Source organism: Aulonocara sp. 'chitande type north' Nkhata Bay, linkage group LG22 (genome assembly GCF_057382095.1).
Source record: "Aulonocara sp. 'chitande type north' Nkhata Bay isolate Kocher_YH1m ecotype deep benthic linkage group LG22, A_spYH_male_GT1.1, whole genome shotgun sequence".
NCBI classification, from domain to species: domain Eukaryota; kingdom Metazoa; phylum Chordata; class Actinopteri; order Cichliformes; family Cichlidae; genus Aulonocara; species Aulonocara sp. 'chitande type north' Nkhata Bay.
Window position 1 is genome coordinate 4,078,546 of NC_141364.1, and position 23,647 is coordinate 4,102,192.

At 41.2% G+C, this 23,647-nt stretch overlaps 2 protein-coding genes and 1 gene segment (V, D, J or C); 2 read left to right on the forward strand and 1 right to left on the reverse strand.

Annotated features, from left to right (window-relative positions):
- Window positions 1-23,647, reverse strand: part of LOC147303240 (immunoglobulin kappa light chain-like) — a 52,370-nt gene that overhangs the window by 12,307 nt on the left and 16,416 nt on the right. The window lies entirely within an intron of this gene.
- LOC147303241 (Ig kappa chain V-III region MOPC 63-like) overlaps window positions 4,568-23,647 on the forward strand; it is a 42,843-nt gene continuing 23,763 nt past the window's right edge. The window contains 2 exon segments of the V gene segment in view: window positions 4,568-4,619; window positions 4,727-5,045. Coding sequence covers window positions 4,568-4,619; window positions 4,727-5,045 — 371 coding nt within the window.
- Window positions 8,687-22,703, forward strand: LOC147303242 (uncharacterized). Of its 3 annotated transcripts, XM_086279558.1 has the most exons (17): window positions 8,687-9,203; window positions 9,897-10,017; window positions 10,101-10,263; window positions 10,381-10,573; window positions 11,895-11,996; window positions 12,892-12,963; window positions 13,132-13,233; window positions 14,113-14,184; window positions 14,353-14,454; window positions 15,346-15,417; window positions 15,586-15,687; window positions 16,565-16,636; window positions 16,805-16,906; window positions 17,116-17,221; window positions 21,353-21,511; window positions 21,590-21,646; window positions 22,076-22,703. In XM_086279558.1, the coding sequence occupies exons 1-17, from the start codon at window positions 9,165-9,167 to the stop codon at window positions 22,321-22,323; spliced, it is 1,884 nt and encodes a 627-aa protein (XP_086135684.1). In that variant the 5' UTR covers window positions 8,687-9,164; the 3' UTR covers window positions 22,324-22,703. The 3 variants fall into 3 exon arrangements, with proteins under 3 accessions (XP_086135684.1, XP_086135682.1, XP_086135681.1); XM_086279556.1 differs by lacking the exons at window positions 8,687-9,203; window positions 9,897-10,017; window positions 10,101-10,263; ... (9 more) ...; window positions 16,805-16,906; window positions 17,116-17,221 and adding an exon at window positions 18,923-21,054 and having other exon boundaries at window positions 21,593-21,646; XM_086279555.1 differs by lacking the exons at window positions 8,687-9,203; window positions 9,897-10,017; window positions 10,101-10,263; ... (9 more) ...; window positions 16,805-16,906; window positions 17,116-17,221 and adding an exon at window positions 18,924-21,054.

Consider the following 23,647-nt stretch of genomic DNA (forward strand, 5'->3'; position numbering starts at 1 on the left):
CAGACAATTTAGCAAAGGCTAACTAACATCTGGGCAATAAAAAACAGAGCAGAATGTAAGTTTGTCTTTGTGACAAACGCTACAATGTTGATGCAGGTGGAATGAGAGACATAAATAAAGTGCAATATGCAGTAAAGGGAACAATGTGCACTGATGTCAGATAGTGAAAAGTAGTGAAGTGAATTTGTTCAATAACAAGCAAAAATCTAATACGTTTGAAACTGACCACTAAAAGCTAACCAGAGGTGTCAAAAGTACACACATTGCAAGTTTAGATACCTCGGGGGTCTGACCGTTGTTGTAACGCTAACAAAGTGCCAACATAATCAGTGTAAGCAAACTAGATGATTCCTAGAATTATATAATTATTAACGGCAAATTTATACATGACAGACTCTGTCCCAACCTTTACAATCCACTTGCAAGGTTTCCACAGACGATGATCCATGCAGGAACGCATTTCCACCTACTGTAGAGATCACGTGTTTCCGGTTAGTGTGGAGGTCACATGCTTCCTGTTACTGTGGAGGTCGCAATATGGCGCTCCCCAGTGGCTGCAGCCCTTCTCTGTGCATGGGGCTGCACGCCACTAACACGTTAACGATCTAACTGCGCTAATGCGTTGACGCCGTGCAGCCAACGCACGGGGCGATCTGCGTTAACTCGCTAAGAGAGATTTGTGGTGTTAATGCAGTTGTGACTTCAACGTCATTTTAACAAAATTAACGCTAACAGCACTACTCTAAACATTAAAATGTACTTTCAACCTACATTCACTAAACTTCAAACTGCATCAAAAAACTATGTTGTGTGTACTCCCACACACAGGTTACAAACGATAAGGAGCAGTTATTACACACTACATCACAAAACCTGTTCAGGGCATGAAACTCAAGTCTGTCCAGTGTCACAGGTTGTCCTGTTATTCTACAAAACATATACAAATGTGAAGTTAAAACAGAGATGAATGATTCTGAGCTGTGGTCAGCATTGTACATCATTGTGAATCACTGAAAGTGTGTTTAACTGAGTGAGTTTTCTAAAAATCTAAAGTAAGTTTTACAAATTGAACCTTTCCTCTGAATATTTTTTAAATGTCCTTCACTTTTGAGGCCCTGTTTACATGTGCAGGCGTCTTTTGGAAAACAGACTTTTCTATTTATTCTGTCCTGCTTACATGTTAACAGCACTTTAGTCCAAGACAATCCAATACAAAAAGCACATGGCCCAAAAATCAAAAGAATGATAATCAATGAAGTTTCAATGAAGCTCCAGAGGATGACCCGGAGGTCGGCAACACAATAGCCCATGATCAAATAGTTGTGGGGAGGCCTGTGGTGGCGAACTGCATACAAAGCGGTGACGTCGTTGGTGAGGCCATGGCAGAAAAGCCCCCAGTGGCTTGGCTACACACACTCTGCGCAGCTGCATAGCATTGGCTTGGCAGGCGTCAGGCACGCTGAATGTCACGGCAGCATGAGAGCCACGAATAGTGGAGCTGCTGGCGACGGATTCGTAACTGAGACGAAGCCGAACCAGCAAGCGCGGGGACTGCTGGCGGGGACGAAGCAGAAACGGCAGGCGTGCAGTCCACTGGCAGCTGCAGCCGCAGTGGGCAGAGTAATCCAGCAACTCCCGGGCTTGGATTGTCTCCTTGGCTCGGACCAGATAGCAGATCAGCGCCGAAGCCGACGGGATCTCCAGCAGTTCGGGATTGCCGTGAAGAATCACCTCCATGGTGTTTACTCCCACCAGCTTTGTCCACACATCCGAGGTGCCAGAGATGTATGCTCACAGGTTCCAGAGACGGTGACACCCTCCTCACGAACAGCATCCACTGGGTCCATCTTGCGTCAGATCGTTCTGTCACGGCAGGGTGTGCCTGTGCTTTTTTGATACAGGACCCAAAAGCAGATGATGACAGAGGAGTTGCAGGTTTCAGCAAAAAAAACGAGCCTTTATTTGGGTTGAGGGCTGAACCAAAAATGAAAACTATGAAAAAACTATGAGAACTGTGACAACGGTGACAATTGTGGTGGGTATAACAGACAATGACATTGTCAGGGCTCGTGGGATGAGCCGTGTGGAATTTAATGAGGACCCAAGATGCAGGCAGCTGAGATGCAGGGGAGTTTTTATAGAGAAGGTGGAGGTACAAACAGAAACGGCAGAGGAGTGGAGGAAACTAAACAAAACCTAAACTGGAAAAAACTAAGAAAACAAACCTGAAGCGCTAACGAACACGGAGAAGTGGGAGCAGGCAGGCACAGAACAAAACCCTAACAAATGGTAAACCTTAACAAAAGATGTAACAGAATAAACAAAGAACATAGAATAATATAAATACACACAAAACACAGAGTCGTCAGACTCAGGACCATGACAGACATACAGAAAACACACCGACTTAAATACATACGGCGGACGAAAGCGAAAGCATTTGCCAAGAATGTTTTCATTAATCAAGTGTATGAAAAAAATACACACAGGTCCTTTTCTGTCACCATGGGTACCTACGCCTCCTCCATTGCCCCTGTTACCTCTGGTGTCCCCCAGGGGTCTGTGCTGGGTCCCATGCTGTTCTCTTTATACTTGTTACCCTTGGGCCGAATCTTTGATAAATACAATATTTCCACTTTTATGCGGATGACATTCAAATCTATTTTGAACTAGCTGAGGATGTCATGTTGTCGTTGCAACATTTCTCCGATTGTATGAATGAAGTTAAAATCTGGCTACTGAGCAATTCCCTCATTCTAAATGATAAGAAGACTGAAATTGTAATCTTTGATACTCCCTTCTCTCGGGCTGAACTAATTGGTATTTTTGGGCCCTTTGCTGACTCCCTTTATGACACTGTGAGGAACCTGGGTGTTGTCTTGGACAGTTCCTTCAAGTTGGACAAACATGTGTCCTCTGTAGTTAAATCGAGTTTCAATCAACTACGTCTAATCTCTAAGGCCAAGCCCTACTTACCACGTAAGGACCTGGAGAAACTTATCCATGCCTTTGTTACATCAAGATTAGATTACTGTAATTCCCTTTACACTGGTCTCCATTCTGCCCTTGTTCACAAACTACAGCTCGTTCAAAATGCGGCTGCGCGTCTTTTAACTGGAACTGGCAGGTTTGACTCTATTACTCCAGTTCTTTCCGACCTGCACTTGCTCCCTATTAAATTTTGTATTGATTTTAAAATCTTATTGCTCACTTTTAAAATCGTAAGTAACACCGCGCCCAGCTATCTTAGGAATCTTCTCAGCTTTTATACCCCTGGGAGAGCGCTTAGATCAGCAGGCCAAATGCTCCTGGTGCGACCTAGATCTCGGCTCAAGACCAGAGGTGACCGCGCATTTGCTGCTGTCACACCCTACCTCTGGAATAACCTCCCTCTAGCTATTCGGGCGTCTGATTCAATTCAATCTTTTGAATCTCGATTAAAAACTTATTTGTTTAGCCTTGCTTTCCCCGCCTCCTAGAACCTGCATTTTTGGTGTACTGTAAGTTATCTTTTTCGCTTTATTAATATTTATAATGTTTTAACCTTCAGCCTTTTGGGTTGTGCCTACTACGCCTGGTGTATTATTGGTTAGTTATGTCACCCGCCTGTTAGTATATTTTATTTGTATTTTGTATTTTGTGTTTTGTATTTGTATTTATTATTGCTCTAACTCGTTCTGTGAAGCACTTTGGCATACCTGCGTTTTTTTAAATGTGCTATATAAATAAAATTGTATTGTATTGTATTGGATTGTATACAGGAGGTGATATGGGGACGTGGGAACAAGTGGGGAAACAGCTGACTGACATTAACATAATGACGGGACAGGAGAAGTGAACCTAATCCAACGAACAAAGAACACAAGACTCAAAATTAAAATAAAACAAAAATAAAACAGGGAACACGGCCAAAAAATACAATAAACAACGAAATAGCACTAAAATACACAAAACACTGGGTCTCAGACCCAGTACCATGACAGCGATACCCTAATCCCATGGGGCATGTGGTCGTCTGTGCACCCACTGAGCTTGAACTGGCACCCTGCACAGTCCAGACTGGTCAACACTTAGTATTATATTACAATGTAGGGCTCAGGTTTGCTCTTGAAATATTTTCTTGTCTTCTCCTTCAGCTGAGATGTTTTTTTAAGAGGATTGCAGAAAATGTCCTATTTAAAAACATACCTATGTATGATTGTAACCTAAGACACGAGGTTACAATCATACATTCACTCAAAACTATAATTATACAAAATCTGAAATATCTTTCTAACTAATAATAAAATCAGTTGATTCACCACCAGATCAAGATAAAAAGAATTGAATTTTTCATAGAAGGAGGAAGAATGTTCTTTTTGAAATAATTTACAGTGAACATCATCAACAGCATCATCAGATCGATCCCACTCCCTGTTGCAGTCATTTCCATAGAGAGGCACTTTGCATCAGCAGCACCATGCTCCAGTGCTCTGGGAGAGTTTATAGTCCTGAGAGTTGAACACTGGATGACTGACAGCTGTCCTTCATCACAACAGAAGCCACAGAAATCCTCCTCATCAAAAACATGACTTTGATCTGCGTCCTCATCTGGACTCTCCTCTGCTGCTGCTTCACAGGTAAAGTCCAGAGAATCAAACTCCTCTCCTCTATCAACATCTGTCCCTCTGAAATGAAGCCCACAAAACCATGAAGCTGCTTTATGTTTTTGTCTCTGTGTCCTCAGAGTCCAGAGGACAGATCACAGTGACTCAGCCTGGAGCAGTGAGCTCTGCTGTGGGAGGAACTGTGAGCATCAAGTGTACGACCAGTCAGGATGTTTTTCTTTCCATCGCTTTAGCCTGGTACCAACAGAAAGATGGAGGAGTTCCCAAACTGCTCATTTACTTTGCTAGCACTCGATATTCAGGGATTCCAGCTCGTTTTACAGGCAGTGGATCAAACTCTGACTTCACTCTGACCATCAGTGGAGTCCAGGCTGAAGATGCAGCAGTTTATTACTGTCAGAGTGTTCATGAGATCAACAGTCAAGCTGTGTTCACACAGTGAAAAACAGTCGTACAAAAACCTCCCTCAGTCAGACTGAACAGAAACTGAAGTGACTGCTGCAGCTGGAAGATACTGCAGAGACTGATACAGTTCACGCACGCACACACACACACACACACACACGCACACACACACACACACACACACACACACACTAATGTTAATGTGGGTTTGACTCAAAACATCAGACTTGTGTCCATCCTGACGAGCTCGCACAGAAGAACATGTGAAACACAAAACAGTTGATACTGTGAGTCAGATCTGTGATGAAGAAACTCTCCTGTAAATATTCAAACTGGGAAGTAGTTATTAAATGAGAATATTTTAGTAAACTGCAGTACTGATATATGTATGTATGTAGATTGCTCAGCTACATTCTTGGTCACAGAAATATTTCACATGATTTGATCTGAAGATTTAACGTTTAGTTCATCAAGTCTTTAACTTCATCGTTGTGACATAAGTTATTCTGACATTTACACTTTTTAAACTGCACTGATGTTCTGAAAGAGACATTTTTAGTGTCTCCTATGTTGATAAAGAAAGTTTAGATTTTCTTTGGGTTATTTTATCAATTCTGACTTTGAAGAAAACCAGGACGGGTCTCATCACGGGTCACATGCAGGTTACAATAATCTGTCACCATGTTTTCTACTTCTTCTACACCCAACATTAAATTTCAGCACAAAGTCCAACATGATGGAAAATTATGCATCTACAAAAGACTGTGAAACTATTTACAGTTTTTTTCAATCGCTAACAAGCGCCTACCCATACTTCAGATACTTTTTCTAAACTCTTAACACAGACTCACACCTACAAAACACAATTGGCCAAATGGATAATTTCCTTCTCAAAAATACATTTTGTTAAATATATACTAACTCTTCATTTCAAAATAGAACACATCTTTCTCTGCACACACTAACTGTACAAAAACACTATAAATCTGACTCAAAATGAAATAAGTCTGTCAAAGAATAACACTGGTTTTCACTTCACAAGGTACATGCAGTCAATCAAAGTACACCAGGTTTCAAAATACTGGCTATTATTGACATTACAAAAACTGCATGGACTTTTATGTTTCAGTTTTACAGGTATTTGCATGCGAAACATGCAATCCACCATTTTGACACCAGAAATGTCTTGGTTGGTAACTGTATGTCCACATGTACAGTAATGTTCACATTCAAAAGCATTCCAGTAAAAAGCAAACAAGTTTTTGTTTCTTTACTGTTTACTACAGGAGGTACAGTAGAAACACAGTATGATAGGACAGAGAAAGTTTTACAGTATTGCTTACAGTGAACAAAATATCCATGAAACACACAAGAGCATTCTGAACAAAAAAACAACAGCAAAAAGCCAAGATAAAAAGGGGGGGAGGGGGAGGGGGGCTAAAAAAAGGCAAAAAATTTGCATCTAATCTCTGCGATCTTCAGGGTTAGGCCACATGTTTTCATCAACATCACATCTGATGTTATCCAAGTCGATGCACCTGGGATAAAACCGCCTGGTATGTCAGATCCACCCTTGGCAATCGTCAACTGTGATGTCCCTGGAGCCAGCATCCATGGCTTCAAGGAGGGACATCTGGTCATGTGGCTGATGGTCATAAACCTTCCACCGCCATGCAGAAAAGAACTCCTCTATGGGGTTGAGGAAAGGTGAATAGGGTGGAAGGAAGAGACTTACCAGTCTTAGGTGGACTTCAAACCATGTTGTTATTGCTTGCGAGTGATGGAAAGCCACATTGTCCCAGGTAATTACAAAGGTCCTCATGTTTTCACCCTCCTGACCCTGCTATGGAACCAGGCGCTGGTGGAGATCATTGAGAAAGGCAAGCAAGCGCTCTGTATTATAGGGTCCAACCTGACATCTGTGAAGGAGTAATCCTGCATTTGCAATTGCTGCACACATGGTAATGTTTGCCCCTCTCTGTCCTGGCACATCAACTGTGGCCCTTTTTCCAATTACATTTCGTCCATGTCGACGCCTTTTGGCCAGATTGAATCCTGCCTCATCGATGTGTATGAATTCATGAGGGGCCTGGTTGGCCTCCAATTCCATAACTCTCTGAAACAAAGTTTATGTAAGTCGTGTTAGTACTGTATACCATACTGTACTGTAACCTAGTATTGTGTAGGTTACCTACTTGCAAAGTGCAAAGCTTATAGAACTGGACATTGGATTGAATATACACTATACCTGGACATATTGTCGTCGTAGCTCCTTGACCCTCTCACTGTTCCTCTCAAAGGGAACAGTGTAGAGCTGCTTCATCCGCACTCTGTGTTTGGACAATGTCCGCGTAATGGTTGTGAGGCTGATTCTATCGATATTGTCAAATATCTCATGGTCCGCCACAATTCTAGTTTGAATTTCACGCAGTTTTATTGCATTATTTGCAGTAACCATTTCTACAATGGCAAGCTCCTGATCATTACTGAGGAGCTTTCCTCTTCCCCCAGAGGGTGGAAGACGTTGCATTCTTTAGAAAGACAAAAAATTCAACATATGCATTACTGTATGACCATATTGACATGTCAAGTGAGAATAGAAACAATCCATGTAAAATGCAATACTTACCTGTTGGTTTGTTGAAAGATGCGTATAATGGAGGCAACCGTTGACCGCCTCAAATTGGGCTGCACTCTTTCACCAGCCTCTCTTAGTGAAAGACCATGGTTGATTACATGGTCAATGATAGTGGCACGAATTTCATCACTGACTACTGTTCTTGCAGCCCTTGGAATGCCACCACCACGCATTCTTACACCTCTACCTTGCCCTCTCCTTGGGCCTTCTCTTCTCCCTGGGCCCCTTGCTCTTACTCTTCCTCGACCAGACATTACAGTGTTTGTCTTTTGTTTGTTTCCAAAAACATCACTCCTCAAGGTCTTGCCTTATAAACCCCACTGAGTCTAAGCCAGAATGGAAGAAGCTGTGGTTGGCCCAATTTACCCAACATAAATCAGCTGTGTGTCAATTATTCAATTGTTTGTTTATTATCAGCTGAGATATATTTTTGATATTGATATTGTTTTTGTACTGATATCATTGCAGAGGCAGAGGTTTTTATACTGTATCTAAGGTTTGGAATATTGTTTTTGCTATTGTGGGATGTTGTGTGTTAACATTCGTAGATACTACAAAAACAGTCCATGATTTTGTTGGGAGGTATAGCTTGTCTGTTCAGAAAATGTAAGCATTGTGGAAATGTGTTCATTGACTGCATTGGGTGAACACGACATGAAATGTGTGAATGGTATGGCCACAACAGACCGATGCTGTGCTAATTGTGTTTAGAGTTTTGCAAATGTGACAACTGTTTGGACAAACGCTTGTTAGCGACTGAAAAAAACTGTAATGTTTCAAAAGCGGCTTCAAAAATGCACTGTATTTTCATTTTCTATCTGTTACACACGAAGACTGAGACCAGCCAGATTCAGAAGACTGTGAGCTGCCTAAAGCCGCAACCAAACAGCTTTCCAAACAATGATCTGGACCTGAAACATCCAGAGCCTGAAAGGGTAAATATAATCCAGTGTACCACTTAATGAACTAATAATTTAATCTATCATCATTCTTTATGGATGCTGTGTGTGTGTGTGTGTGTGTGTGTGTGTGTGTGTGTGTGTGTGTGTGTGAGTGCGTCTATGTGGTATGGATTGACATTTGACCTGCGCTGTACCTGGGCTCCGGGGACATTTCGACTTTTTGCTGTGTATTCATGTGTCCCCCTAAAACATGACTTGTAAATGCATTTTTAAGTGTCTAAATAATAATTTTTTCTACTTCTTATGAGGTCATTATTTATCTTTTGACCTGTATTTGCTTAAACTGTAGTGTAAATTCATTTATTAAACTATAATTAAAAGATTTTCTGATTTTCTTAAAAGTCCACCTATACCCCTCACCTGATTTTTGTGTATTCCAGTGTATTGCACAGCGACGTTTCGAGTTAGAGTGGATGTGTGTAGGTACTGCAATTTAATACACATTTTCAATACACACGGCCGGAAGTCATTGTGATTGGTAGGCTATATATATAGGCGGTACCTACAGGAAACGGCGCCACAACTTTCGCGCGCGTGCCCTTTAACAAGTGTATGTCGACGGCAATACGAAGACGGATTAAAAACACAAAGGTAAGCCTTTTTTAATGTAAAATGCACCATGACTTTAATACTATATGAAATTATAGGTGCACAGGCCTATATTAAACTGGTTTAATTTATGCTTTATGGACTGTTAGTGAGTCTTTGAAGAAGTAAAACGGCCCCAGCGTTTGTCATTGAGTAAATAAAATAGGGCTGACGACTAACCGCGTCAACGCGATAAAGCGGGCTAACCCGTGTTAGGATTTACTCGGTGTTAAAGCATTATTGTGGCTTAAACGTGTTAATGCCGACATCGCGACTAACGCGATTAACAATTAAACCAGCGCAGTCTGAGTCAAAATCCCTGATGTCGCTGTTAGCTAATTTCGGGCAGTTTGTCCAATGTCTGTCATTCTGCTGACAGCCCTAAAATAAAAGCAAGGGTATAAGTGTATTTAGTCGTGTATTTATTTATATGCCTGAAGAAAAAACTTCTTACAGTTTTGATGCCTAAGCTTTCTCAGTACTTGTATCACTCTCTGCAGTCGCCATTACAGAAATGTCACATGTCGCCATTTTGAGTACTAGGCCTTTAACATTTTAAAAGAAGGCATAAATTAGCACTATGAATAAGTCAGCTGTGTTTATGCTGTAAACTACACTACTGCTAGTTCTGCTACTACTGATGATGATGACAATGATGACGATAATCGTAATACTTTATATGCTTTGGTAATACAGCCAATCGTACAGGAGAACATGCGAAGGAGACGCATTCCTCCACGGGAGGATGCAGTCTGTCATGTTTCTGCTGGAAGGGACAAACTGGGACTTGATATCCACTACATAAATGCCTTCAAAGGTAAGTTGGTCTTTAGTTTGGATTAGATTTGGAGTTTGTCACTTTGTCTTTTGTCACTCACTTGGTATGCCTCTGCAATTCAGGTCGGGGCATTTTCACGACTGTTCCATTCCAAAAAGGAGACTTTCTTTTGGAATACAGAGGTAAACTCATAACAAAAGAAGAATGTGAGCGGAGACACAGAGTTTATCATGACAGCCTGAAGGTGTTCATGTTTGAATTCAAGTTTGATGGAAAACTCTGGTGGTGCGTATTATATCAGTGTAGTTTGATTAAGATTAAATTACACATTGCTTTTGATTTATGAAAAAAAAGCTTCCTAACTAACTAGTTAAGCTAATACTTTTTTGCCTAACCCCACAGTGTGGATGCATCTCAAGAAGATGGGTCATTAGGCAGACTTGTCAACGACAACCACATCAGTCCAAGTGCTAAGATGAAAATATTAAATATCAATGGAAAGCCCCATCTATGCTTATTTGCAAGCAGAGACATAAGTCCAGGCGAAGAAATAGACTATAATTATGGTGACTCGGATTGGCTCTGGAGATGCAAGGTATTTCTACAATTGTACTTTTTGGAACTGATAAATTGCATACCCTAAGCCATTTTTACATTTGTACCTACTCAAATTGGCTTAACGTGACTTAGGGCATCTAGTTTTTCACTGAAATTGAGTATCACCTACTGTGCCTGGGGTAACTATAGCAATGCAGCCGAGCATCCAGTGATATAAATGCCACAGCAAGCATGGACGTCAAGGTGACAAAATGCCTGCTGCTCAGTCTATACTTTAGTGTTCAATTCAGGGATCACGCTGTTAATTTTGGTCGCTATTTCAAACATTTCAGAGTTTCAAAAATGATGGCTTGGATTTTCACGAAGGAGGCGCACTCATAACTTATCGAGTGACACCATTGACCAGCCACCTGGTGGCATTCAGTCTATGTCAAATTTTCTGATCACTTTGGATCACTTGGAACCTTGGTGCAGTAGTTACTGAAAAACTACATGGTACTATAACCTACTGGAAAAACAGGGGTAGGTACTAATGGAAAACAGGCAATTGTGATGGCTGCCACATCAAAGCCCTCTAAAAGCACTAAAAAAATATCAGCAGGTATGCAGAAATAAAAAATGGCTTTCGGTTTCTAAATTTTAACAGTGATTGATGTTTAATGTGATTCTACACAGCAAAATCTCCAGTGTTAAATTAACACTGGAGAGTGTCTATAAGGGTCCACACCTCTGAGTGTTAAATACAACACTGTTGAGTGTTAAATTAACACTTTTGACAGTGTTATATGTTTAAAAGTAACCTAGTCAGTTTTGAAGATTAACAATGGCTAACACTGAGCAGTGCTGATTTTCTAACACTGGAAAATAACTCAAAATGTTAGAAATATTCCAGTGTTAGAAAATCAGCACTGCTCAGTGTTAGTCTTTGTTAATCTTCAAAACTGACTAGGTTACTTTTAAACATATAACACTGTCAAAAGTGTTAATTCAACACTCAACAGTGTTGTGTGGACCCATATAGACACTCTCTAGTGTTAATTTAACACTGGAGATTTTGCTGTGTAGCCTCTTTAGTTAGATTCATTTTAAATTTTGTCCCTTGAAGATAAATGGGCCCTAGTGACAGTTCGTTGCTGCTACAGGTGATTGTTTTACTCCTTTAGCAATGGCTTAAAAAATAAAGAAATCACACTGACTATTTGTCTCTTAATCATAGGGCCTTAAATTCTCTATACATGACAGTGAATATTTTAAAGACAATAGCTTGAAACTTATCTTTCTCATACAGTTTATTTAATGTTTCAAAAGCCTCTTCAAAAATGCACTGTATATTCATTTTCTATCTGTTACACACGAAGACGGAGACCAGCCAGATTCAGAAGACTGTGAGCTGCCTAAAGCCGCAACCAAACAGCTTTCCAAACAATGATCTGGACCTGAAACATCCAGAGCCTGAAAGGGTAAATATAATCCAGTGTACCACTTAATGAACTAATAATTTAATCTATCATCATTCTTTATGGATGCTGTGTGTGTGTGTGTTTGGCAGTCACCTGGGTGTGATGTGATTTACATGGACCGTGGCTTGTAGGTCCTTTTCATTGTTTCAAAGTGCAAGTCTGGATAACATCTGAGTGTGTGTGTGTGTGTGTGTGTGTTAACCACCCAAATGTGACTTAGGAGGACCACACTGTTATTGGGGGACTCCGTCAAAGTTTGCTTCATGGTGACATCACTCTGGTTTTAGGAGGGGTCTTCTCGTATGTCTTGACAGTTTGACCTACAGCATGCAGAGCTGACTGCATGTGCTTTGTTTCTATGTTGAAATTTTTTGAAACTCAGGCTTGAACATTAAGATAGATAGTACTATACAACTTCTTAACTTGTTTTAGGCACTTTTTACTGCTGTAATGCATGGGCTCTCTCTGGCTGTGTACTCTGGCTTCTTCCCACAGTCCAAAGATGTAGCTTATGGGGTTAGGTTAACTGGTGATTCAAAACTGCCCTTTGGTGTGAATGCAAATGCTTGTCCTTCCATGTTAGACTGGCGATCTGTCCAGGTTGTACTGCCCTATGGTAGCTGGTATAGGCCCCAAAACTGCTACCCCACAATCCTGATAAGGATAAGTGGAAGAGGATGGATGATTGCAAAGGAATCAGTTGTTAATTATTGTAGCCAGTATTTTTTTCAGAAGAAAACATTTCTTGAGTGGAAAGCCCCCCCCCCCCCCCCCCCCCCCCACACACACACACACACACACACATGCAAATTAAAGACAGAAGCACAGGACTGCCCAGTACAGTTGCAAGAAGAGCACTTGGTCTAATCTTTGTGCCATCTTTTCTTTGTTGCAGGATCTTGATGAAGAAATGCCTCAGCAAGGCTCAGAAGCCATGCATTCTTCTTCAGTGCAAGATTTTGAAGAGGTAACATTGACCTAGGACAGATTTTAATGAATGTTTCTCATGCACGATGTGTACCTTACGCTATTTGCCGATAGTGAAATGGTCTATTCATCCTCTTGAGTGATGCATTTTTAGTAACTGTCAGATTACTGTTCTTTTGTCTTCATTCTCTATCTGTTACACACGAAGACTGAGACCAGCCAGATTCAGAAGACTGTGAGCTGCCTAAAGCCGCAACCAAACAGCTTTCCAAACAATGATCTGGACCTGAAACATCCAGAGCCTGAAAGGGTAAATATAATCCAGTGTACCACTTAATGAACTAATAATTTAATCTATCATCATTCTTTATGGATGCTGTGTGTGTGTTTGTGTTTGGCAGTCACCTGGGTGTGATGTGATTTACATGGACTGTGGCTTGTAGGTCCTTTTCATTGTTTCAAAGTGCAAGTCTGGATAACATCTGAGTGTGTGTGTGTGTGTTAACCACCCAAATGTGACTTAGGAGGACCACACTGTTATTGGGAGACTCCGTCAAAGTTTGCTTCATGGTGACATCACTCTGGTTTTAGGAGGGGTCTTCTCGTATTTCTTGACAGTTTGACCTACAGCATGCAGAACTGACTACATGTGCTTTGTTTCTATGTGGTTTGAAACTCAGGCTTGAACATTAAGATAGATAGTACTATACAACTTAACTTGTTTTAGGCACTTTTTACTGCTGGTAGTGCATGGGCTCTCTCGCTGTGTACTCTGGCTTCTTCCCACAGTCCAAAGATGTAGCTTATGGGGTTAGGTTAACTGGTGATTCAAAACTGCCCTTTGGTGTGAATGCAAATGCTTGTCCTTCCATGTTAGACTGGTGATCTGTCCAGGTTGTACTGCCCTATGGTAGCTGGTATAGGCCCCAAAACTGCTACCCCACAATCCTGATAAGGATAAGTGGAAGAGGATGGATGATTGCAAAGGAATCAGTTGTTAACTATTGTAGCCAGTATTTTTTTTCAGAAGAAAACATTTCTTGAGTGGAAAGCCCCCCCCCCCCCCCCCCCCCCCCCCCCCACACACACACACACACATGCAAATTAAAGACAGAAGCACAGGCCTGCCCAGTACAGTTGCAAGAAGAGCACTTGGTCTAATCTTTGTGCCATCTTTTCTTTGTTGCAGGATCTTGATGAAGAAATGCCTCAGCAAGGCTCAGAAGCCATGCATTCTTCTTCAGTGCAAGATTTTGAAGAGGTAACATTGACCTAGGACAGATTTTAATGAATGTTTCTCATGCACGATGTGTACCTTACGCTATTTGCCGATAGTGAAATGGTCTATTCATCCTCTTGAGTGATGCATTTTTAGTAACTGTCAGATTACTGTTCTTTTGTCTTCATTCTCTATCTGTTACACACGAAGACTGAGACCAGCCAGATTCAGAAGACTGTGAGCTGCCTAAAGCCGCAACCAAACAGCTTTCCAAACAATGATCTGGACCTGAAACATCCAGAGCCTGAAAGGGTAAATATAATCCAGTGTACCACTTAATGAACTAATAATTTAATCTATCATCATTCTTTATGGATGCTGTGTGTGTGTGTGTTTGGCAGTCACCTGGGTGTGATGTGATTTACATGGACCGTGGCTTGTAGGTCCTTTTCATTGTTTCAAAGTGCAAGTCTGGATAACATCTGAGTGTGTGTGTGTGTGTGTGTGTTAACCACCCAAATGTGACTTAGGAGGACCACACTGTTATTGGGGGACTCCGTCAAAGTTTGCTTCATGGTGACATCACTCTGGTTTTAGGAGGGGTCTTCTCGTATGTCTTGACAGTTTGACCTACAGCATGCAGAGCTGACTGCATGTGCTTTGTTTCTATGTTGAAATTTTTTGAAACTCAGGCTTGAACATTAAGATAGATAGTACTATACAACTTCTTAACTTGTTTTAGGCACTTTTTACTGCTGTAATGCATGGGCTCTCTCTGGCTGTGTACTCTGGCTTCTTCCCACAGTCCAAAGATGTAGCTTATGGGGTTAGGTTAACTGGTGATTCAAAACTGCCCTTTGGTGTGAATGCAAATGCTTGTCCTTCCATGTTAGACTGGCGATCTGTCCAGGTTGTACTGCCCTATGGTAGCTGGTATAGGCCCCAAAACTGCTACCCCACAATCCTGATAAGGATAAGTGGAAGAGGATGGATGATTGCAAAGGAATCAGTTGTTAATTATTGTAGCCAGTATTTTTTTCAGAAGAAAACATTTCTTGAGTGGAAAGCACCCCCCCCCCCCCCCCCCCCCCACACACACACACACACACACATGCAAATTAAAGACAGAAGCACAGGACTGCCCAGTACAGTTGCAAGAAGAGCACTTGGTCTAATCTTTGTGCCATCTTTTCTTTGTTGCAGGATCTTGATGAAGAAATGCCTCAGCAAGGCTCAGAAGCCATGCATTCTTCTTCAGTGCAAGATTTTGAAGAGGTAACATTGACCTAGGACAGATTTTAATGAATGTTTCTCATGCACGATGTGTACCTTACGCTATTTGCCGATAGTGAAATGGTCTATTCATCCTCTTGAGTGATGCATTTTTAGTAACTGTCAGATTACTGTTCTTTTGTCTTCATTCTCTATCTGTTACACACGAAGACTGAGACCAGCCAGATTCAGAAGACTGTGAGCTGCCTAAAGCCACAACCAAACAGCTTTCCAAACAATGATCTGGACCTGAAACATCCAGAGCCTGAAAGGGTAAATATAATCCAGTGTACCACTTAATGAACTAATAATTTAATCTATCATCATTCTTTATGGATGCTGTGTGTGTGTGTGTTTGGCAGTCACCTGGGTGTGATGTGATTTACATGGACCGTGGCTTGTAGGTCCTTTTCATTGTTTCAAAGTGCAAGTCTGGATAACATCTGAGTGTGTGTGTGTGTGTGTTAACCACCCAAATGTGACTTAGGAGGACCACACTGTTATTGGGGGACTCCGTCAAAGTTTGCTTCATGGTGACATCACTCTGGTTTTAGGAGGGGTCTTCTCGTATGTCTTGACAGTTTGACCTACAGCATGCAGAACTGACTGCATGTGCTTTGTTTCTATGTTGAAATTTTTTGAAACTCAGGCTTGAACATTAAGATAGATAGTACTATAAAACTTCTTAACTTCTTTTAGGCACTTTTTACTGCTTTAGTGCATGGGCTCTCTCTGGCTGTGTACTCTGGCTTCTTCCCACAGTCCAAAGATGTAGCTTATGGGGTTAGGTTAACTGGTGATTCAAAACTGCCCTTTGGTGTGAATGCAAATGCTTGTCCTTCCATGTTAGACTGGTGATCTGTCCAGGTTGTACTGCCCTATGGTAGCTGGTATAGGCCCCAAAACTGCTACCCCACAATCCTGATAAGGATAAGTGGAAGAGGGTGGATGATTGCAAAGGAATCAGTTGTTAACTATTGTAGCCAGTATTTTTTTCAGAAGAAAACATTTCTTGAGTGAAAAGCCCCCCCCCCACACACACACACACACACACACACATGCAAATTAAAGACAGAAGCACAGGCCTGCCCAGTACAGTTGCAAGAAGAGCACTTGGTCTAATCTTTGTGCCATCTTTTCTTTGTTGCAGGATCTTGATGAAGAAATGCCTCAGCAAGGCTCAGAAGCCATGCATTCTTCTTCAGTGCAAGATTTTGAAGAGGTAACATTGACCTAGGACAGATTTTAATGAATGTTTCTCATGCACGATGTGTACCTTACGCTATTTGCCGATAGTGAAATGGTCTATTCATCCTCTTGAGTGATGCATTTTTAGTAACTGTCAGATTACTGTTCTTTTGTCTTCATTCTCTATCTGTTACACACGAAGACTGAGACCAGCCAGATTCAGAAGACTGTGAGCTGCCTAAAGCCGCAACCAAACAGCTTTCCAAACAATGATCTGGACCTGAAACATCCAGAGCCTGAAAGGGTAAATATAATCCAGTGTACCACTTAATGAACTAATAATTTAATCTATCATCATTCTTTATGGATGCTGTGTGTGTGTGTGTTTGGCAGTCACCTGGGTGTGATGTGATTTACATGGACGAAGTTTATTAGTTGATATCTGCAACTGAATTGAAAACACACCTTTCCAACTGTCCAAAACAAATAAATGTTGCAATATTTTGCTAACAGTGTCACAATCATCGTCTGGTGTGCACAACAATATCATCTTTGGACAAGTGCATTCAGTGTGTGGGACCGGTTTCCTCCCTCAAGTGGCTTGGCTTTAAGTGCAAAGGTGAGACATTTAGTGAATAGGTACAGTGTATAGTAAAAAGCATTAATAGAGTTCAACAAGTTAAGACGTGCTGAAATGAACACTGCTCCCTTTTTAATTAATGGGTGGTCACGTCTAATTAAAGAAATGCAGTATTACCTCATTGGTGCAGGACCTTGTAAAAATGGTATACTTGGGATTGTCCTCAATTCCCCATTCCATAACATAAACTGCTCAAAATAATAAAGGGAACACTTAAACAATGCGATGTTACTCCAAGTCAGTCACACTTCTGTGAAATCAAACTGTTCACTTAGGAAGTAACACTGACAACCAGTTTCACATGCTGTTTTGCAAATAGAGTAGACAACAAGTGGAAATTATAGTCAATTCACCATAATAAAGGACTGGTTCTGCAGGTGGTGACCACAGACCACTTCTCAGCACCTATGCTTTCTGGCTGATGTTATGGTCACTTTTGAATGCTGGCGGTGATTTCATTTTAGTGGTAGCATGAGACAGTCTACAACCCACACAAGGGGCTCAGGTAGTGCAGCTCATCTAGCGTAGCACATCAATGTGAGCTGTGGCAAGAAGGTTTGCTGTGTCTGTTAGTGTAGTGTCCAGAGCATGGAGGTGCTACCTGGATGTGGAGTAGGCCATAGGAGGGCAACAACCCAGCAGCAGGACCGCTACCTCCACCTTTGTGCAAGGAGGAACAAGAGGAGCCCTGCAAAATGACCTCAAACAGGCCACAAATGTGCATCTGTCTGCTCAAATGGTCAGAAACTGACTTCATGAGGGTGGCTTGAGGGTCCAGCATCCACAGGTGGGGATTGAGCTTGCAGTCCAACACCATGCAGGATGTTTGGCATTTGCCAGAAAACACAAAGTTTGGCAACTTCAGCACGGGCACCCTATGCTCCTCACAGCTGAAAGGAGGTTCAAACTGAGCACGTGACAGTCTGGAGATGCCGTGGGGAATGTTCTGCTGCCTGCAACATCCTCCAGCATGATCATATTGGCAGTGGGTCAGTAATGGTGAGGGGTGGCATTTCTGTGCCTGCCAGAGAGCCTGACTGTCATTGGGTAACAAGATGAGGTCCTCGGACCCTTTGTGAGACCACATGCTGGTGCATTTGGCCCTGGGGTCCACCTAATGCGAGACGACACTGGGCCTCATGTGGCTGGAGTATGTCAGCAGTTCCTCCATGACAAAGGCATTGATGCTATGGACTGGCCCGCCTGTTCCCCAGACCTGAATCCAATTGAGCACATCTGGGACATCATGTCTCACTCCATCCACCACAAACTGTCCAGGGGTTGGCAGATGCTTTAGTCCAGGTCTTGGAGGAGATCCTTCAGGAGACCATCCGCCACCTCATCCCGAGCATGCCCAGGCATTGTAGGGAAGTCGTACAGGCATCTGGAGGCCACACACATTCAACTACACACTTTCATGCCACTCAACTACCTAAAGAACAAAGTATTTAATAAGAATAATTCCTTCATTCACATCTGGGATGTCCTTTTTTGGGGGGGGGGGAGGGGGATTAGCAGTGTATGTGTAGTCATTAAAATATCCTTAATGTGAACAGTTTTGTTTTTTTTTTTTGTTTTTTTCCAGCATTTGACATTACTGCAATGCTTTGACAAAAAACTACTTCACTTAAATAGAACTGCAAAGCTAAATTAAGTCTATCAAAATGTGTTTCAGTTTGTTTAGGGGTCTGGCACAAATCTTGCCTTGCAAAATTGGCAAATCAGAATTGCCACCAGTCAACACAGGTGTGTATCCCATTCATATTTGGCTTGACTTTTTTTCAGTTTATTTTTTACCTGTCTAAAGTATTGATCAATTAAAAAAACTTTTGTTCTTACATTCCAGAAAGAAGAAATTTCTGAATATTCAGGGGAGGATGGATTGCCACATTCAGTTCTGGATCAAATATCAAGCGATGATGATGGCAACCACAGCATATCAGAAGAAGAATATGTGCCAGATTCAGAGTCATATGATGAAGATTCAGATGAAGACATCTCATTATTGCCAAGCACATCAAAAGGTCTGCTATGCCAAGATGACATCTCCAAAGCGCATGAACAATCAGATTCAACGAATTTAATCCACAACTTGACAAAGGACAAGCCACAAGATAAAAGTGAGCTTTGCGAAACTGAATCAGAAAAAATGACTTTAAGTAAAAGAAATTACTGCTATTTTTGTGGCAAACCACAAGCTAAAATTTCCCGCCACCTGAAAACGCACAAAACGGCTCCTGATGTTGTGCATGCATTTTCCCTGCCTAGAGACTCAAACGAGCGTAAAAGTCTGTTAGAGAAATTGAGAAATAAGGGAAATTTTAAGCATAATGCTGCAGTTTTGCATGGTGGAGTGGGACCACTGAAAGTGAAGAGAAGACCCAAGATTAAAGCAGTAGAGGGAAAGTTTGCTCATTGCTTTTATTGTCAAGGGATGTATGTTCGCAAGGATCTTTGGAGACATGTCCGCAGATGTCCTAACAAACCAAAAGATGACACGGATAAAGAACCTGGAAGAACCAAAGTACTCGGCCTGGCTTTAACTCTGGAGTCTCAGTGTTATCCGCAGGTGTCAAGTGGAGTCTGGAAGGTTCTTGCTGTTATGAAACAAGATGAGATTGCCTCAGCTGTGCGAAATGACTTTACTGTTATTCAGTTTGCCCAGTCCCTCTACAATAAACATGGACAAGACCCTACAAAGTATGATTATATACGACAGAAGCTTCGTGAAGCGGGACGTTTGTTGTTGTGTCTGCGCACAGAATTCTCAGTGCATAACATGGAAGAAGCTATTAAGCCTGCTAATTTCCAGAGAGTTGTGCAAGCAGTAAAGAAAGTTTCAGGTTTTGATGAAGAGACACTGTCATACAAAACTCCAAGCCTTGCGCTGAAACTGGGACATACACTGCATAAAATGTCTGACATTATCCATTGTCGTGCCCTCATGACAGAGGATGAAGCCCTAATCAAGTCCACTGATGCGTTCAAGAAGTTGTATGTCTCCAAATGGTCTGAGATGGTGTCTCACCGTGCCTTGAACACATTGAGTGAGGCAAAGTTTAACAAGCCATCAACATTGCCCTTTACAGAAGATGTTCGGATTCTCCATCACTACCTTCAAAAATCTGCAGAAAGTGCCTTTTGCAGCTTGGAGAACGAAGCCACAGCTCAGAATTATGCCCAACTTGCACAAGTTACACTCTCACAAATCATTGTGTTCAACCGAAGACGTTCTGGAGAGGTTTCAAAGATGCGCCTCAAAAGTTTTCTTGAAAGAGACAAAACAGCACTCCACACAGATGTTGCCATGGGGCTCTCAGAAATGGAACAGAGACTCTGTAACTATTTCTGTAGAATAGAAATAATGGGAAAAAGGGACAGAAATGTTCCAGTTCTGCTAACACCAAGCATGCTGGATGCTCTGTCACTACTGGTTAGTAGGAGGCCTGACTGTGGTATTTGTGCCACTAATATCTACCTCTTTGCAAGACCCCGATCAATGAGTCATTACAGAGGAATGGACTCCTTGCGTGTTCATGCACACCAGTGTGGAGCAAAGCAGCCTGAGTATCTAAGATCGACACAGCTCAGAAAACATGTTGCCACACTCTCACAAGTCCTTAATTTGAAAAACAACGAACTTGATCAGGTTGCAGATTTCCTGGGTCATGATATCCGCGTTCACCGCGAATTCTACAGATTACCAGTTCCCACAACACAGCTGGCCAAGATTTCCAAACTGCTTTTAACACTGGAAAAAGGACAACTTTCCCAGATCCAGGGGAAATCACTGGATGAGATCAAAATAGAAGGTTTGTATTGAAAGGAGCAAATATTAGGGCAGTAGTTGAATATTATGCTTTATCAACAGAATTAAAACCTAAAAGCACAGACCATTCTGTTAAATGTCCATGATTTAAGGTTCTTGAAGTCTATTGTTTCATCACTTTGCAACATTTGGCAAACTGCAGAGTGGTGGCCTTAAATAGTAAAACTATGTACTATAATTTCCAGTATTTGTTCTGTATTTTGTCATATCTCGTTGTTAATGTGAGGTTTTTGGGGGGTTTGTGTTTGGTTTTTTGGGGGGGTTTTCCCACAATTTCTCAGATGAAATTGCATTAAGTGATGCTGAAACAAAGGACAGTGAGAGTGAATCAGATGATGATGACACAGCACTCACAATGTTGGCGTGTGGCACCAGTGAGCCTGTACATGCAGTAGCTGATTCCACAAACACAGCGCAGCTCCAAGACACTGTAGATTGTGGTAAGTTACCACTAGCTTGGTTTCTGTGGATAAAATGTTTGTTACAAATATTAAAACTTAATCAAATTGTGTAATCAGCAGATGAAGGACCACTCACAATGCCTGCAGCAAGTGAGACTGCTGCTCCCTCTGAAGGTAAGGGGTGCAGTTGGTTCTCTAAGCTTATTATTGTTTCATCACTTTGCAACATATGGCAAACTGCAGAGTGGTGGCAAAAAGTCACTTGGATGAGTGACAAAATGTTTCTCCCACTGAAAACGCTACGTCCAGATTAACAGAATCAACGTTTTGGGATTTACTTACCTGGATGATTGAGCATGCATCAAGAGACTTTTATTCAACTTTTTATTCAGTCTTTTATTCACAGCGGAACACTAAATGTCTCATTTTAGAAATTTGATAAATTTTCAAAGAGAATTTTAGCTCGTTTTGATATTGATGGTAGCAACACATTTCAGAAGTTAGTACAGGGTAGCATCCATTCTTTTAACCACCAAATGTTTTTTGTTTTTTTTGTTTGGTTTTTTGTTTGTTTTAACTACTACTACTTTATATATCTTCCAGAGAAAAATGCTGCTCAATCCCACAATTCCCGAAGAGCTCCCAAAAACATGTGGTCCAAGGCTGAGGTTGCTGCAGTGATGAGGCATTTTAAAGACCACATAAACGAAGGGAAACTAGCCACCAAAAATGAATGCAGTCATTGCAAATTGGTAGAAGATCCGGTGTTGGCAGGAAGAACAGTTCAAAACATAAGAGATTTTGTAAGAAACAGAGGATTAACTGCAAAAAGGCAGAAAAAAATGAGCTAAAATAACTGTTTAGAGAGCTGTGGTTTTACATCTTGGTCAGATTGCCAATTGTTGTTAACACTGATGTTCTGTTTAAAGAAAAAAAAGTTCTTGTTAAATACAGAAGTAGTTTGTATTTCATAATTTTTACATTTAATTTATTTAGGGTTTTTTTTGACGGGTTATATTTAAAATAAAAAATTATAAATGCATATTTTCTCCCCTTAATATTTACCTTTAAACTATTAAAATTCATTTTAAATGTTTTTAATTTTTCTGTTTTCTATATTTTTATATTTCTGTGGGAAGCGTGGGCATTTTTGTCCATAGATTTCTTTTTTTATTTATGGTTAAAATTAATGTTCAGATCCAAGAACACTAATAAAATGATGTTCCAGTAATCCTGTGTCCTGTCAGATGTGTATTCATGGTAATGATGAGCTATTTACATATTACATCATTGTCCCTTTAAAGACCCAATATTGTTTTTTTTGGACCTCATAAAACACATTGTTGTCAAGTGGACAATGTCTCCAGAAAACACAATAGAGTCTGGTTGGTGTGTATCAGTGTATCTAGACTTCTATAGGGAGTGTATGAGGTCTGAAGTGACCCAAATTTTTTTCAGATTTTTTCGAACACTTTAACCTCGCTCCCTTGGCTCTAAGTCCTTTCAAAAGGGTAGTCCACTTAAACCACCACCGGGCGGATTGACGTAGTATAGTCCCGCCATACCACATAGACCCGTATGTGTGTGTGTGTGTGTGTGTGTGTGTGTGTGTGTTTGGCAGTCACCTGGGTGTGATGTGATTTACATGGACGAAGTTTATTAGTTGATATCTGCAACTGAATTGAAAACGCCTCACCTTTCCAACTGTCCAAAACAAATAAATATTGCAATATTTTGCTAACAGTGTCACAATCATCGTCTGGTGTGCACAACAATATCATCTTTGGACAAGTGCATTTAGTGTGTGGGACTGGTTTCCTCCCTCAAGTGGCTTGGCTATAAGTGCAAAGGTGAGACATTTAGTGAATAGGTACAGTATATAGTAAAAAGCATTAATGGAGTTCAACAAGTTAAGACTAGCTGAAATGAACACTGCTCCCTTTTTAATCAGTGGGTGGTCACGTCTAATTAAAGAAATGTAGTATTACCTCATTGGTGCAGGACCTTGTAAAAATGGTATACTTGGGATTGTCCTCAATTCCCCATTCCATAACATAAACTGCTCAAAATAATAAAGGGAACACTTAAACAATGCGATGTTACTCCAAGTCAGTCACACTTCTGTTATATCAAACTGTTCACTTAGGAAGTAACACTGACAACCAGTTTCACATG

What these genes read in the sequence shown, in the direction of transcription:
- LOC147303242 (XM_086279555.1), top strand. Translation starts at nt 19,392, where the DNA reads ATGACTTTAAGTAAAAGAAATTACTGCTATTTTTGTGGCAAACCACAA. An exon ending in CCAAGACACTGTAGATTGTG is followed by an intron (nt 21,512 to 21,589) that starts GTAAGTTACCAC and finishes TTGTGTAATCAG; the next exon opens with CAGATGAAGGACCACTCACA. An exon ending in GACTGCTGCTCCCTCTGAAG is followed by an intron (nt 21,647 to 22,075) that starts GTAAGGGGTGCA and finishes TATATCTTCCAG; the next exon opens with AGAAAAATGCTGCTCAATCC.